At 42.4% G+C, this 17,705-nt stretch overlaps 1 protein-coding gene across 4 annotated transcripts in view; it reads right to left on the bottom strand.

Annotated features, from left to right (window-relative positions):
* rerea (arginine-glutamic acid dipeptide (RE) repeats a) overlaps positions 1-17,705 on the bottom strand; it is a 619,674-nt gene that overhangs the window by 25,632 nt on the left and 576,337 nt on the right. For all 4 annotated transcript variants that reach the window (XM_059952295.1, XM_059952297.1, XM_059952298.1 and 1 more), the window contains 6 exons: positions 16,434-16,633; positions 15,100-15,261; positions 13,278-13,391; positions 7,716-9,019; positions 5,795-6,017; positions 219-939 (listed from right to left, as the gene is read on the bottom strand). In XM_059952295.1, the coding sequence (XP_059808278.1) occupies positions 219-939; positions 5,795-6,017; positions 7,716-9,019; positions 13,278-13,391; positions 15,100-15,261; positions 16,434-16,633 (2,724 nt within the window). The remainder of the gene's footprint in view (positions 1-218; positions 940-5,794; positions 6,018-7,715; positions 9,020-13,277; positions 13,392-15,099; positions 15,262-16,433; positions 16,634-17,705) is intronic.

Genomic DNA, 17,705 nt, shown 5'->3' with positions numbered 1-17,705 from the left:
AAGACCTTTCACTGGTTCCACAATGAGGCCTGAATTTGTGAGTAGTGTCATAAAGCCATAGTACTGAAGTTGTGGGATCAAACACATCCTCGGCGCAATCACTCAGCAAGAATCATTTTCACATTCTGCACGCTTTAGCACTTAGATAAACACAAGGCAGGTTGGCATATGGCTAAGCATCGCTTTAGTTATTTATAATCCGAATCTAATCCACTCACCTTGATGTAGTGGATCTTGTTGATGTAGGTGTAAGTGTGAATGTATGTGTGAATGCTGATGGTGATGTGGCGTCACATTGAACATCTGTAGTCTCGTAAGTGGGTCATTTGCAAGTGATGCCATGCGTTCTGCGTGTATTCTTTCCGCAGCCAGTCTATCAGCATAGGACATCTCAGGCCGCAGCTGGGGGCCTGCGAGGGCGAGTCTCTCTCTCTCTAGTGGATTCAATCCATGGTGGAAGGGGGGGAATGGGTGTGCTCCTGTTGCTGGCTGGATTGTTAATCCGCCATGCCTGGCAAATGGATCCATAGGATTAGCCGTTGGATGTAGGCCTTCCAGTTCAGGTGGCTTGACCTCAAAGCCTGGTTTCATCCGTTCTCGGAATTCCCGTTCACGAATCTCTCTCTCTCGAATCTCTCTCTCGCGGAGTTCTCTCTCCCTCATCCCATGGTCGGCACTGTAGAGGCTGGGCATGTGGTAAGCCAGGATTGGATCTGATGCATTCAGTGGGACGAAGAATGGGTGGTTGCGGTTGGTTGGAGACATGACGTGTGGCCTTGCATATTCACTGAGAGTCCTTAGTGCCGGAGTGTCCGGCCCAATGTAAGGAGGAACGGCTGCAATCGTTGTTGGTGGCGGCTCAAATGAAGGTCGTAAGTGTGTGGGGCCAACAAGCTGGGATTCTGACATACGTCCCTCATGGGAAGAGCTGGATGCCTTCTGTGAAAGGAAATAGATAAATTATAGAAAATGAAAATCTGAGAAAAGGGAACAAAAATACCTAATGCTAAAAACAACAAATCATCATGATAAAAACACAGAACAGGAATAGGAAACTCCACTCTTATAGTGTATCCTACAGTTCAACGTCACCATGAATAATCTGGACTCCGTCTTAACCGCTCTTCTGTCGAGGTTCCACATAACACTCAATTCTATGGAAAATGTGTCTATCTTCTTTTCAAATACTTCCAATGACCTAACCTCTAGAACAGAGAATTCTCGAGATTTAATACAATCAATGTTCAAAGAATGATTCAGGAACAGCTTCTTTCCCCTCTGCCATCCGATTTATGAATGAACATTGAACCCATGAACACTACCTCACTACTTCTTAAAATTTTTATTTTTGCACTACTTATTTAACTATTTTATATATATTTACTGTAATTCAGTTTTATTTCTCTCTATTATTATGTATTGCATCATGCTGTTGCTGCAGACAACCAAGTTTCATGACATATGCTGGTGATATTAAATCTGATTCTGACTCTGATCTGAGATCCATTTTCTTACACTCTGCAAGAAGATGACCACAGGATAATCTAATAGTTTACAGGTAACATAATCTATCAACTCTATTTCTGTCTATGATGTATTTGGTAACTTATTGTTTTGCTCTTTTCATTAAAGAACACAGAATCTAGATTATTACAGCACAGTACAGGCCTTTCGGCCCACTATGTTGTGCCAGCCTTTTAACCTACTCTAATCTAACCCTTCCTCCTATATAGCCCGTCATTTTTCTATCATGCATGTGCAAGTTGGTCTGAAGAGCCTGCTTCTACGTTCTCTTACTCAGGTTCATTCTGGGCAGTGTCAGAATCAGAATCAGGTTTATTATCACTGACATTTGCATCATGCATTTTTGTAAATTAAGAAAATTATAACCAAATGTAAGGAGCAGTGAATATAGAAAGGATGTGATCATGGTTTTGAAGAAAGATATTGAAAAGATGGATTTTTTAAAGAATTATAAACACTATAGATTCTGTGGATTCTGAAAATCCACAGCAACACATACACAATGCTGGAGGAACTCAGCAGGTCAGGCAGCACCTGTGAAAATGAATAAACTATCAATGTTTCAGGCCGAGACCCTTCATCAGGACTACTCATTTCCACAATCATGATTAATTCTGCAGATGCTGGAAATCCAAAGCAACACACACAAAATGTAGGAACTCAGCAGGTTCATTCAGTCCTGAAGAAGGCTCTTGGCCTGAAACATTGACTGTTTATTCATTTCCATAGAAGCTGTCTGACCTGAATTTCTCCAGCATTTTGCACATGCCATTTCCATCGATGCTGTTTGACCTGCTGATTTTTACAGAATTGACCACTTTCACCAATCTTATTGCAATAGCTAAGTTATTCTTCCCTGGTAACCTTTAATTTTTTTAAATCTTTTGGCAAAGAATGCTACATATTTTAACATCCTGTATAAAAAACACAACTTCTGCATTTCTATTTTAGACTACATTACAGCTGTTATCCATTAAGTTTTGAAAACCCAAGAACTATACTGGAGTAGAAAGTGAACCTAATCATTTCCAACTACTTTCTTCATCAATAAATAGGTCAGGATATAAAATATCATGACTACTAAATCCCAAATTTTCTAACTGGCAAAATGAGCTGGGGGTAGATGAAATCAATATCAGGGTAGCTACTGGGAATAGTTAGTCATTTCTGCCTTTTTAAAATTATAATTTCTCTTTTTTTCCCATTAAATAAGTCTGCCAAACATTTCCCAAGGAAATGGGCAGGATGGACAGCTGTTGCTGGACCTCTGCCAGGGTGGTTTTGGCAGAAATTCGTGATTGTGCTCTCAATGACTCACTCCTCACTTCCAGCAATGGACTGGAGAAGCAACACACACAAAATGCTGTAGGAACTTAACAGGCCAGGCAGCAACAATAGAAGGAGAGTATAATCCACGTTTTAGTCGAAACCCTTCAGCTGGACTGGATAAAAAAAATGCTAAGGAGTAGATTTTAAGGGTGGGGGGGGGGGAGGAGAGAGAGAAACACAAGGTGATGGGTGAAAGCTGAAGAGGGAGGGATGAACACCAGAGGGAGGCAATAGGTGGGCAAGGAGATAAGGTGAGAGAGGGTAAAGGGGGTGGGAAATGGTGAAGGAGAGGGAAGGTGGGGGCACTATTAGAAGTTTGAGAAATCAATGATCATGCCATCAGGCTGGAGGCTACCCAAACAGAATATAAGGTGTTGTTCTTCCAACCCAAGTGTGGCCTCATCATGACAATGGAGGAGGTCATGGATGGACATATTAGAATGTGAATAGAAAGTGGAATTAAAATGGGTGCCACTGAGAGATCGTGCTTTTTCTGGCAGACAGAGCATAGGTGCTTGGTGAAGCAGTCTCCCAATCTACGTTGGGTCACCAATATACAGGAGGCCAAACTGGGAGTACTGGACAAAGTAGATGATCCCAACAGACTCACAGGTAAAATGCCACCTCACTTGGCAGGACTGCTTATGGCCCTGAATGGTAGTGAAGAAGGTAGTGTACAGGCAGTTGTAGCACTTGCTCTGCTTGCAAGGATAAGTGCCAGGAGGGAGATCAGTAGGGTGGGCTGAATGGACAAGGGGGTCATGTAGGGAGCGATCCCTGCAAAAAGCAGTAAGTGGGGGGGGGGGGGTGGGAGGAGGGAAAGATGTGCTTGGAGGTGATATCCCATTGGAAATAGCGAAAGTTTTGGAGAATTATCTGCTGGACCCAGAGGCTGGTGGTGTGGAGGGTGGAACCCTATCTCTGGTAGGGTGGCAGGAGGATGGGGTAAGAGCAAATGTGCGTGAAATGGAAGACATGCAGTTGAGGGCAGCATTGATGGTGGAGGAAGGGAAGCCTCTTCCTTTGAAAAAGGTCATCTCCTTCATACTGGAATGAAAAGCCTTATCCTAAGACTTGATGCAGTGAAGATGGAGGAATTGAGAGAAGGGCATTTTTACAAGTTACAGGGTGGGAAGAGGTATAGACCAGGTAATTGTGAGAGTCTGTAGGAGATAGAGCCAGTGAGATCAAGAAAGTGGAGGGAGATATCAGAAATGGATCAGATAAATTTGAGGGCAGGGCGGAAGTTGGAGACAATGATTTAAGTCGATGAGTTCAGCATGCGTGCAGGAAGCGGCACTAATGCAGTCATCAGTGTAGCATTGGAAAAGTGCAGGACGGTCACCAGGGTAGGCTTGGAACATATACTGTTCCATGTAGCTAACAAACAAGCAGGCATAGCTGGGACCCACTTGAGTGCCCATGGCTATAACTTTTGTTTAAAGGAAGTGGGAGGAGTCAATGGAGTAACTATTGAGAACAAAGACAAATTCTGCTAGACAGAGGAGAGTGGTGGTGGACGGGAACTGGTTAGGTCTGGTGTCCAGCAAACCAACGGAGAGCTTTGAGGCCTTCCTCGTGGGGATGGAGGTGTCTAGCAACTGGGCATCCATAGTAAAAATAAGATGATGGGGACCAGGGAACCTGAAACCATTGAAAAGATCCAGAGTGTGTGAAGTGTCACGGACGTAGATAGGGAGGAACTGAACTAGGGGGGATAAAACAGAGTTCAGGTATGCAGATATGAATTCAGTGGGGTAGGAACAAGTTGAAACAATGGGTCTACCTGGACAAGCGGGTTTGTGGATTTGTAGGAGGTAGAGTGTGCTTGCTGTTGACAGAACACCCCAGTACCTATAGGAAGTTCACCAACAAATCTATGGACAGATCCAAGCCTGGCTTGCTCTCCCTGTGACTGCGTGTGTTTCCTCCCACATTGCAAAAACGTACTGGTTAGTAGGCTAATTGGTCATTGTAAATTGTCCCATGATTAAGCTAGGGTTAAATCGTGGATTGCTGTGTGGCATGGCTCGAAGGGCCGTAAGGACCTATTCCACACCGTATCTCAATAAATAAAAAAAAATTTAAAAAAGGACCAAGCCTGTTGTAGTGAAAATCACTATACTGAGATAGTAATTAGTGCTGTACTGGTTGATTCAAGAACCGAATGGCTGAACCACTCTCGGCAGGGAGGACTACTTCTGTTTGTTAACCAACTGCTTCAGTGTTCCTATTTCTTTCCTCCCTTGTGAGTTTATCTAGCTTCTGCTTTAATACATTTAACCTGTTTACCTCAACTTCTCCCTAAGGTAATAAGCTCAATAATTCAATCACTCTCTAGGAAAGTGTTTTCTCTTTGATTCCCTACTGGATTTATTAGTAACTACCTTATTCACTCAGTGGCCACTTTAGTAGGTACAACAGTGGAACCCAGTGTGGTTTTCCGCTGCTGTAGCCCATCCACTTCAATGTGTTGTGCATTCAGAGATGCTCTTCTGCACACCACTGTTGTAACACAGTCATTTGAGTTACTGACACCTTCTTGAACCAGTGCGACCTTTCTCATTAACAAAGCATTTCTGTCCACAGAACTGATCCTCACTGGTTGTTTTTTTTCGCTTTTTACACTATTCTCTGTAAATTCGAGTGACTGTGATATGTGAAATTTCCAGATGGTCAGCAACTCCTGAGATACTCAAACCACCTTGGTTAGCTGGTCAAAGTCACTTACATCACATTTCTTCCCAATGTTTGGTCTGAACAACAACTGAATCTCTTGACCATGTCTGCATCCTTTTATGCATTGAGTTGCTACTACATGATTGATTAGATATTTGCATTAATGAGCAACTGTAGCAAATGAAGTGGAGTGATTTGTAACTACCTAACATTTACAGGCATTGCTAAGTACCAGTCAGCCATTCCATCAATGTTCACCTACCGCTGCTCGCTCAGCTTCCCTCTCACGTTCCCGTTCTCTTTCCCTTTCTTTTTCTTTCTCCTTTTCCTTCTCCTTCTCTTCTTTGGCCTTCTGCTCTGCTTCTCGCCTGGCCTTTTCCATCACTTCTTCCCGTTTCTTGGCCAGTTTCGAGCCTTGCAATGGTACAAAGTACAGATCTGTTCGTGCACATGAGTTGTAGCCACGATCCAAATATTTGATGAACCTGAAATAAAGCATAAAGTGGAAACATCAATAAAGCAAAACCTTAAAATTTTTTAACCATGATAAAATATTTATTCTTTTCTATGAAGGAAAAAAACCTATGTTAAACACAAGAGATTCTGCTGATGCTAGAGCAAGAATTAGAACTCAGAATAAGAAGGTGGGTGGTAGGTGGAGGGGAAGGAGGACAAGGCTAAAAGGTAATAGGTGAAACCAGGTAGGTGGAAGAGGAAGTAAGAAGCTGGGAGGTAATAGGTGGAAAAGGAAAATAACTCAAGTAAAAGGAATCTGATAGGAGAGAATGAACCACGGGAGGAAGGGAATGAAGAGGGGCAACCAGGAGGTGGTGATAAGCAGGTGAGGAGAAGAGGAGAGGTGAGGGGGAACTAAAGAGGGGAATGGAAGAAGAGAGAAGAGGTCCATGCCTCCTCTACAGCCGTGATGAGGCCACTCTCAGGGTGGAGGAGCAACACCTCTTCTTCCACCTGGGTAGCTTCCAACCTCCAACATGAGCATCAATTTCTCCAACCTCTGGTCATTTAAACCTTTCCCTTACTCTCTTTTTCCAATCCCCACTCTGGCTCCCCTCTTCTCCTGAAATGCTGTCCTCCTCCAGCATTTATGTGCTGCTCAAAGCTAATAATAGAGTTTTCAAAAGGCAACTTGTTTTCCTATGAATAATTGTACAAGGTGTGTTTGATGTCTCTGAGCCTGTACTCAATGGAGATCAGAATGATGCAGGGGATCTCAAAGAAACATACAGAATATTGGAAGGCCAGGATAGAGTGGACATGGAGTGGATGTTTCTTACAAGTGGGTGAGTCTATGACCAGAGGGCACGGCCTCAGAATAAAGAGATGTTCTTTTAAAACTAGATAGAGTGGATGCAGAGAGAATGTTTCCTATAGTAGGAAAGTCTAGGACCAGAAGGCACAGACTCAGAATAGAGGGATGTCCATTTTCAACAGAGATTAGGAGGAATTTCTTTAGCTAGAGGGTGGAATTCATTGCCACAGACAGTGGTGGAGGCCAAGTTATTGGGAATATTTGAAGACAAGGTTGATGGTTATTGCATTAGTAAGGGCGCCAAAGGTATTGAGAATACGGCAAGAAAATAGGGTTGAGGTTGAGGATTACAGGGAGAAAGAGAGAGAACAGAGTTGTATATTGTATACATTCTCTGATATTAAGTGGAACCACTGAGCCATTGAAAGAAATCAGCCATGATTGAAAGGCAGACCAGACTCAATGGGCCAAATAGACTAATTCTGCTCCTATGATCTAGGGCAGGGTTACTCAACCAGGGTTCTGTGAGAGGTCACTAAGGTGTTCTGCGAGAAATGGTGACTTACGCTAGTCTTCGAGTTTTTAAAATTTTGAAAGAGAAAGAAAGAATAATTTCAAGAATGGTAAGCTAAGCTTAACTATCTGAATTTTTTTCCAATATGGGGTTGACTAAAAATTTATTCTCTACTCAATTGACAATTATTTTTGGATTGCTTACAGATCACATTAAGGTACTTTGAGCTCTAGATATAATAATTTTTATGCAAGGGTTCCTGAGACCTGAAAATTATTTCCAGGGCAAGAAAGGTTGAAAAAGGCTGGTCAAAGGCATACATAAACAAAGAAGATAGATGTCACTGGGACATATTTTCTAAAATAACCACCACTACTGAATTCAAAAAGGAAACTTTACCTGGCAGATTGACTGGCATGGCTCGGTGTGCTGACGATGGTTGGTTCCGGAGATGGGCTTCTGCTGGGAGATGGTGGTGGGCTATCTGCATCCTCGGCCTCATCCTGGATTTCCTCTTTAATCTGAATGCTCGTCATGGTGGCAGGAGCAGTGCTCACCACGTTCCCGGTGGAGCACATGGATGTGACAATTGACGCCGTGGGCTGGATGGTAGAGATGGGGGCCACGCTGGAAGTGGGGGTGGCCGACGAAGATGTGATGTTAGGGGCACCCGATGGGATGAAAGAATGCTGGGCATACGGAGGCTGGGAAGAGACCTGGTGGGGCACTGGTTGGGGGTGAGCCGCATTTGCCGGGAGGTTCTGGGCTTGGGTTAATACGGGAGGTTGTGCAGGAGGGGGCTGAATTTGCTGCGTTTGAGGCATTAGCTGTAATGGAGGGGGATGAACAGAGGGGGTATGATGAGTGGAAAGGGAGCTCAGCGGCTTTAAGGCAGGAGGAGGTGGGAGGTTTGATGGCATTTGCGGGAAAGGAGGATGGCCTGCGAGATGGGGAGGGGGTTTGTGTGATGGGGGGTTGGAAATGGGAGTGATTGGTGTGGTGGGTGGTGGCTTGATGTGGGGCATGGACACAGGAGCCGGTGGCAGAGGTTGCTCCCTCGGAGGCTGTGCCTGTGACGGTGTCTGGGTAGACGAAGGCTGAGCTTGGACCGGCATCGGACCGTGCGACTGTGGGTGCACGGCGGCAGACGCTTGCGAAGAAGACTGAGGGAGCTGAGGCGGGGGGTTGATGGTGAAGGGTGGCCCCTGCAGCTGGTGCTGCACATGGGCAGGAGGCGGCAAAGGGTGAGGCAGTGGCTGCACCTGTGCATGGGGCTGGGCCTGCGACGGCGGGAGGGGCTGCAGCGGCTGCTGGACTGGCGGATGCGGCGACGCGAGCCTCTGGGGGTGGAGCTGTGGTGCGGGCTGCATCAGGGAATGAGGCGGTGTCTGACTGCGAGGCTGCGGAACTGGAGACAAGGTCTGCGGAATGGACACCGCACAGGAAGAAGGTGGCGGGGGCATGGGCGGTGGTTCCAGCGGCAGAGAGGTGCACGGACTCTGATGTACTGGGGGCTGAGACTGCAACACCTGCTGTTGTGCTGAGGAATCAGAATCACTCTCATTGTCCCTTGGGCTCGGGATACTTGGTGATGTACTGCGATTGTCCTGGTCAATATCTTTTGGATCACTGCTTCCTTCATCATTCACACTGCGACTGTCAGAACTCTCTCCTTCTGACGGCGAATTCGGCCTGCTGATCTCCTGTTTTGATTTTTAAAACAATATTATGTATTATCAACTTGTATTTATTTATTTAGAGATACAGCATGCAACAGACTCTTCCAGCCCAACAAGCTAAACTGCCCAGCAACCCCCCTATTTAACATGTAGCCTAAACACAGGAAAGTTTACAATGCTCTATCAACCTTCTGCCATTTTGTCTTTGGACTGAGGGAGGATACTGGAGCACCCTTGCATTCACACATATAAACTCCTTACAGATGGGGGTGCAATTGAACCTCGAACTGTAATAGTGCCACTCACTGCGACACTACCATGGCATGGTAATATTAGTTTGGTCAACTTCAGCGCAACGCATCCATACTGAACAAGGCACCCATACAAGGTAGTCCCATTTTCCACATTTGGCCTATATCCCTCTCAACCAAGGGTTTCCAACCTGGGATCCATGACATAAAAAAGGTTGGGACCGCTGCTCTGAGCCTTTCCTACCTATGTACTAATTCAAAGGGCCAACTGCTTTATAAGCCTCCATCTGATATACATAAATCACTGCATAATTAAGATGTTAAGTTCACACATAATGATGAGGTGTTCGTGTCATAACAAATTCAAGTAATTTGTCAGTTCCACTGACTCCACTCCCCCTCCCCCCACATCAAGGAAAGAGAATACTCCCTCTATATAAAAACAGTGGTTTCAGCAGGGTTGTTGTACAAAGCTCTGCAAGGATTCTGCAGCACACAAACTAATTTGTCTCTCCTATTCTAAACCATGAGAGATTTTACTGCAGACTTAAAATTCAACTGGAGTGCTTACAATGGAAAAAATAATGGAGAGTTTACAATGGGAAAAAAAAGCTTTTTTTCCACTGTCTCAATGCTATAACACTGAAACCAGCATGACAATGTAACAAACAAAAGACACAGAAACAGTTTTATTTAAACCTAATTTTACGATAATCTCCACCAATCTGTTAATTTGAATTTCTTGAAACATCTTTTCCCTTTGTATTGAATGATTCTGAATCACTGCGATTTACCATGCACACTTATAAGACCATAAGACATGGTGGTCTGTTTCAGCAATGCTGCTGGAAATCTTATTTCAACAGCAATTTGGTCTTTGGCCTCCACCTCGCCACCAAGCCACATCTCTGATTTCGGAGCACTCGGACCAGAGGGCTCAGATTCCCCCCTGAACACTGTGGGGAAGTCAGGGCTCAGATTTCCCAAGAGCTGTCTCCCTATGGGCAATGCGAACACATCAGTGCTCAGAACCCTGAGCATCCTCACTTCCTGGACGTGGCTCAGAACACCACCACTTAATGTGTACAAAGATATTAATGCCCAGACAGCACCGATCCCTCCCATCACCCTAAGCAAGCTCAAATTGTTCTTTTTTTGAAATGTTAAAATTTAAACTGGTATATTAGAATATTGACATTTAAAGCTACATTTTAAGCTTAAAATGACAATTCACAGGGAAAATTACGCTCATTGCCCCCAGTCCTTTTTTCTGGGTTTGAATTGTTTTTTTTTCCAACTGCATCAATTGAGATTTCAAAGTTCAAAGTAAGTTTATTATCAAATTATATATATCTCACCATATACTACCTTGAGATTTATTTTCTTGTGGGCATTCACAGTATACATCCTTCTGATCATTTTCAACATTGTAAATCTTAATACATTTTTTGGTAATTACCAATGTAAGTAAAGCTCCTGTTTATACAGGCTTTACAAAATCCATTGTGAGATAAACCCAGTAGTTTCTGCTAACCCTAGAGGTGACTCCATTATAATTGTCTTCCATTTTCACCATCCAAGTTTAAAGAGTGCATCAGTTATTGCAAGGTTGCTCCATACCTTACAGATTTTAGAAAATCAACAACTTTAGTTCTAAAATTTAAAACCAGGTGTATTATTCCCAGGAGGATGTAATCATCATACTGAATCACCAGAGCTTCAATTCAATGATAATTCAAAATTAGAAAATACAATTCAAAAGGCTACAACATTACAGTCTGCAAAAAAACCCTGTAACTTGTTATAAGGTATGGCTCTTTCACAGAACTGTTACTCCCGACTGGGGCTGTCAGAACCGTTCCCAATAAATTTCTTTCTATGCCTAATGAATTTAAGCAATTAACCCACGATCACATGAATATCCACTTTATGGTTATTCTTGTCATATTTATTGTAGGAAATTAGGATAAAATGGTCCCCATTGCCCAACTTGCACTCCATTGTAGGCAAAGCCTTCCCACCAGTGAGCACATCTACAAGGGCGCAGCCACAAGTCTATCATCAAGGTCCCCCACCATTCAGGCCATGCACTCTTCTCGCCACTACCATTGGAGAAGAGATACAGGAGGCTTAGGTCCCACACCACCAGGTTCAGGAACTGATATTATCCTACAACCAACAGGTTCTTGAACCAGTGTGGTAACTTCATTGATCTCAACTCTGAACTGGTTCCACAAACTACAGACTCACTTTCCAACTCTACAATTCATGCTCTCAGTGTTAGTTAAATTGTTTAGTCCTTCATTCGTGCACAATACCTTTTTTTGCACATTGGTTGCTTATCTGTTTATGTATAATTTTCCATTTCTACACAATTGTATTTCTTTATAGTCCCGCAACATGATGAGTCTTGAGTACTGAAGTATATTGTGTCATATACGTACTTCTTGATAATAAATTTTCTTTGAAGTTTGACCTCCTTTACATAAAAAGCAAACATTTTTTGTGTGTACTTTCAGATGGGAAAATGTTGCCTCAAATTAAACTGCTGCTCTTCATAAAGGCACGTGGTCACAATAGAACCAAATGGAAATTATAGTTTAATAAACTGCAATGTTTCTTGAAAAGGCAAATCAGCAAATGGCATCGCAAGTTTGTGGGGCTCAGCTTATACGTTCAACATGCTTGGATTCAAAAGTTGCTCCTGACTTTTGACACCAGAATAACAGTATGTTGCATTTTCTGAAACTTGGCAAACATGTTCAAGTCCTGCACTTTACAAAGGATCAGGATGCATTAACATAGAACATACAACAGTACAGCACAGGAAAAAGCTCTTCCGCCCACAATGTTGTGCTGAGCCAATTAAATTAGTAATTGAATGACCAATCTAACTAATCTACTCTGCCTAAACAACGTCCATATCCTTCCATCTTCCTCACCTTCATGTGCCTAACTCAATGTCTCTCAAAAGTCTCTATTGTTTCTAGCTCAACCACCACCCCAGGCAGCACATTCTAGACACCCACAATGTGTAAAACACTTCCCCCTCACTGAAATTATCCTCTTTAATGGTTTAATGCTTGGTGTGCAGGAGTCTATGAGGTCACAAGGAGATGGACTCAACTTAATGGCTAAACAACAACAAACGATTAAAGATGGTGCTGGTGAAGCACAGCAGCAACCTGTTGGCAGCAAACACAACTTTATTACTCACACTTTTTCTCAAAAATGATCACTGTAACCAATAGCCTGTAACTTCCCTTTTGCAGTTGAGCTTTTGAAAAGCCTGTACGACCTGGCATTTTTGCAGTGTGAACTGAGGTCTCAAAGGTGCAAGACGATTGTGGAGTGGTGTGTGTGGGTCGAATCAAAGCAGCAGGGCACGAGCCAAAGTTTGGCTGTTGGAGCAAACGTGCAGCCTTTTGAAGTGACAGAATTAAGGAGGCAGGACTGGGCCCGAGAATGAGGAACAAGCTGACGTTTGATTGATTAAAGCACTGGGCCAGATTGAAAAGGTCAGGGTGTCTGGGTCGGAGGAGACCGGTGTTCAGCTCGCTGCTTGCAAGATTTCCTTGTCTCTGTGCTAAACTGAAGCTGTGGCCTGCAACTAATGGGCTCCTAGATTGGCTGTGACTGTTTTCATGGGTGTTGCCTGGCTTTCGTGAACTTCAGTTCTGAATGTTACTTGCTTACTTTTATTGTTTGCACGATTTGATTTTTTTTTCTACACAGTGGGTATCTGATGGTCTTCATCTTTTATTGGATTCTACCGGGTTTCTTTGTTTTGGGGCTACCTGCAAGGAGATGCATCTCAAGGTTGTATATCGTAAATATACTTTGAACTCATCTTAAATGCATGCACTTTGGTATCAGACATTTCAACCCTGTATAAAATATGTCTGTCTATGCCTCTTATGTTCTTATAAACCACTATCAGATCGCCCCTGACCCTCCACCTCTCCAGAGAAAATAACCCAAGGTTTGTACCACAACTTTAGATAGTGTGATCGCTGTTGCCAAGTACACACCTGTGTCTTAGATTTCTTTGAATTTAACCTTTCTGGTTCTTCTGTATCAGAAGCCACCTTTTCTCTTTGGCGTTTGGTGCTCTTTGATGGTGATGACAGATCATCCTTTGACCTCTGCAGTGTGAAATCAGTAAGGTTAGTGTTAGCATATGTAGAACAGGTCATAAAAAAGTTTTGTTTTAAAATGAATACTTTGTAAGTGAGCAATTATTAATGGAAAATTTAATTCAGGGTACTGTGGTGTCAGTAGACTGTGACTTGTCTGGGCTAATCTATCCATGTTACTTGACAGCACTTGATTCGGAGCAGGAGGAGGAGTAAATTTATTATCAAAAAACATTTATGACACCGATATCATCTGAAACGTCAATTATTTGTTCCCCTCCATAGATGCTGCCTGAGCTGCTGAGTTCCTCCAGCATTTTGTGTGGAGGTATGAGTAGACTGACCTATGAGGATTTGGTAGAAGATTCTGAGAGAGACAAATGTGTATGAATACAAAGAGTTTCCTCCTGCTGGCAAGATCAGTTTCAGAAAAAGGGACTGATTATTCATACGTGAGATTAGGAGAAACTTATTTACTCAGAGGGTACTTTGGAACCCCAAAGGGTTGTGGAGGTTAACTTTTCTTTAAGTACAAATAAATAAAGTAAAACATATAAATAATAAATTTTAAACACATAAAATAATTAAAATAAATTTAAACAAATAAATTATTGATCGATTGATTTGCTTTTTCACCGTTGACTATGTAAGTATTGATTGTGATCTGGGTGTGATAAAGCACTTCAGGACCAAAATATTTTCCCATCACAATCTGTTAACACAAACACCACTGTACATCAAATTGCAAATATTTCACTGTTTGATGAACAACTGTGGCTTACCCTCTTCTTTATCACAAAATAAAAGCACTCAATCAGAAGTGACCAACCAATATTAAGATGAAAAGAGGAAATGTATCTGCCTCACATGAAATAATATTAATACATTTAATGCATTCATTGGTTCCTTAAGTTCGCCATAGCTAGAGGTGTTAATGGGGGATATGCTCCCACTACTTATTAAATGCTCCCAATGGCATGTGCCTCAAATAGCCTCTGACAACCAAGTCCCGCAGAACTGTTTCGACTGACAGGAAAAGGGGCAAAGGTCAGTTACTGGCACCTAAAAACCAGTCGCTTCAGGCAGATGGGGCTTAACAGCCATGGCTGGCAGCTTATCTAGGAGAAGGAAAACTCTGATCTCAAACCTCCGTTGCCTTTTGGCTGTACCCACTCACGAGGAAGGCTTTGGGAATAAACCACGAGAGAAAAATCAGGAGCTGGAGTTCCCAAGGCAGTCCTATGTTGAGTTCAATGCTGACTGGCAACTCCTGTAATGCCGCTGGTACAAAACTGTATTGATCTCTACCATTCCTTTAGATTCATCAGATGCATGGAGATGGGGAGCTTGCTATATGGGCAACAGCTTGCTCTCCATATCGTACTGCCTGGCTTGCATAGGACACAACATCCACAGTCGACCCTGACCGAGGGAGGCCTCGCTCACTGTATTCATTGACCCTAATGTTATTAGTCACAACAGCAACTTTTTCCAGAAATCTTGATCCAATAAATTCCAGCCTCATTGAGTTTTAGTGGACTCATTTTAAATTTGGCTTTTAAAATAACTTAAATGAACAATATATTTTCTGCTATGTCCCAGAATGACAGTGTTAATTCTGAAGCCTATCTCACTTTAACCTCAAAACAGGCCTTCTCAATAGGTACAACAATGCTGTGTGTAATAGTCGATACTACGATGATCATCAGAATGTTACCTTGCTGGATTTTTTCATAGAGTCTGCTTTGCTATCATTACTGGATGTGCTGGCAGCACTGGGAGAATTACGGCCGCTGGACCGGATGTCTTCATTGATAGGTGAGGTTCTACCATCAGGGCTGGCTGTCTGTTTTTTACGACCACTGCGCAGTGAAGACATCTAATTAACAATAAAATTATTATTAGACCCACACGGATTGGGAGATTAATAATTCATAAGTGCTTTAATAACAGTGTTAAATTCCAATTACTATTTTCTAGTTAACTGCTGGTAATTGTTGCCAGTTCAGATTCCATTTGTACTTTTTAATAAGAAAAAAATATCTTCACTTATTTCGATGGTACAGACTTGCTATTTGGAAGGAATTACATAATTACTTTCCTAAGACCAGCTCTACCAGCAGTTGCGCAATCTCTTGTGTCTATGATCAGAACTTAGTCTAATCCTACTGCATCTTCTGGCTATCACTCATTTTTAAAAGATTGTACAGGAGCCTGAAGACACACACTCTTATTTTAGGAATGATTCTTCCTCTCTACTATCACATTTCTGAACAGACAATGAATTCATGCTGCATACCTCACTGTTTTTTTGCTCTCTTTCTGTATTACTTAATTTTAAAAATATTTTGTCATTTAGAGTTTTATTTATTGCTGATGTATTGTAATGTACTGCTGCTGCAAAACAAATTTCATAACATACAGGGTGCCAATGATATTAAACCTGATTCTGATACAGCAGCAGTACATTGTATTTAAAGAAAGACAGTGAGACTCTTTGTTTTGGTAGTATTATCAAAACCGCTGTGCAGATTATAATCGAGTTGGTGTTGAAGCCCCCCCTATACTATCACTGTCTGGGGAGTATTTCTGCATGCATCTTGAGTTTCCATTTCTTTATTAACTGCGACTAGGACAAGGAGTGCTGCAAAATTGAACATTACTTTTATATTTTTATGAGCTTTCTATTGGCTTTCATACGGAATGGCAAAGGCATCATATAAATCTGAAATATAGAATACCCAACAGAGAGCATTTCATTTAGGCTTCTCGAATAAAATGGCAACACTAAATCATAACAGTTTGGTGCCATTGAGGCCGAATGCATTAAAGCGCAATGTAAATTGCTCCATGTGATATGATGCATGCGGCTGTTTGCCATTCTGCATCACAGGATTATATCTGATGCAACAATAAATCAGGATGCATGCTGCTGCTACGATGCATTCAGGATTTTCAAAGAATAATGCTGAAATTCTTGCATCTGCACCACTTCTATTTTGTATGAATTTCATATCTTACGAAGCAAAAATCGAATAATGACTCTCATACCGAGCCCCTACTCCTTCTGGTCCTCATGCTATGTTTGCTGCTGAGTCCATCTTCTTCTTCTTTAACTGGTTTAAACATAAAGGGTGGGGGATCCACTGGCTTCTCGATTGGTGGCAGTTCTGCGTACTTCTTGAAGTGAATCCGACACTCTGTGCACAATAATATGTTGTCCCTTCCTCCGTGATGCCAGTCTTTAGATGCTGTGTTGTTTTTAAAAGAGAAAGTAGTGCATGGGTTAAATAAAACTCTATTTAAATACAGAAGTCAAATGTTTGTATCGACACTGGTAAGGAACCTGCAGGGGTAGCACAGTAGCAGTCAGTGCAAAGCTTTATAGTGTTGGCTGTAAGATTGGGGTTCAATTTCCGCTGCTGTCTGTGAGGAGTTTGCACATTCTCCTCATGACTGCATGGGTATCCTTCTACATTCCAAAGACGTATTGTTAGGGTTAGAGAGTTGTGGGCATGCTATGTTGGTGCCAGAAGCATTGCGACACTTGTGGGCTGCCCCCAGTGCAATCCTCACCGATTTGACACAGATGTTTCAATGCACACGTTACAAATAAAGCTAATCTAATCAGATAAATGCCAGTTGCAGCAAACTGGAGTGTACTGAAGATGGAAGACTTTGAAAAGATGAGACATACAATTTTGTCACATCCATCTCACCATCCACACTCTAATTGTGCAATTGGGACAGCTGAGAACAGGCAGAGATGAAAGAAAATTAGAGGGAAGATTCCTCCTGTTGTGTGTGCTTCCGAGTGTAATGTCCTGATTAAGAGATCTACTGCTATGCTGGAAAGTGTGTTTTAGCTTTGTCCTGTTGTCCAACTGGGGAATTTGAGTCAACCAATCTGTATTGTGGGATGTGAGAGAAGGTTCTAGAGAGCTGTGGGGAAGAGTTTTCCGAAGGATCGTAGTCTGGTTCATGGTCTTTTGGAAGGCGATGTGGTAAAGAGAATATCCAGAGAGACACCCGGCAGGAAGACACGAATGTAAAGAGTGCTTCGCGAGACAAAGGAGTCCAAATTGGGAATTCTACTGGTGATTGGTGATAAGAAATCAGCCCCATGAATAACGGTTATACCCAGTGTTTGGAACAGACAAGCTCCAACAGTCATGTGCACACTTAAACTGGTTTAACTGGAATGGGCCCTCTTGAATTTTTTTTTCTTTTCTTTCCCTTAATAACTGTTTGATAAAGCTGCAATTAGTAAATATACTTTCTTCATAATTTTATGCAATGTACAATCTGTTATTTCTTGCTGAC

Source organism: Hypanus sabinus, chromosome 27, assembly GCF_030144855.1.
Source record: "Hypanus sabinus isolate sHypSab1 chromosome 27, sHypSab1.hap1, whole genome shotgun sequence".
NCBI classification, from domain to species: domain Eukaryota; kingdom Metazoa; phylum Chordata; class Chondrichthyes; order Myliobatiformes; family Dasyatidae; genus Hypanus; species Hypanus sabinus.
The sequence above is the reverse complement of the archived record's forward strand: the minus strand, read 5'-3'. Positions and strand labels throughout refer to the sequence as shown.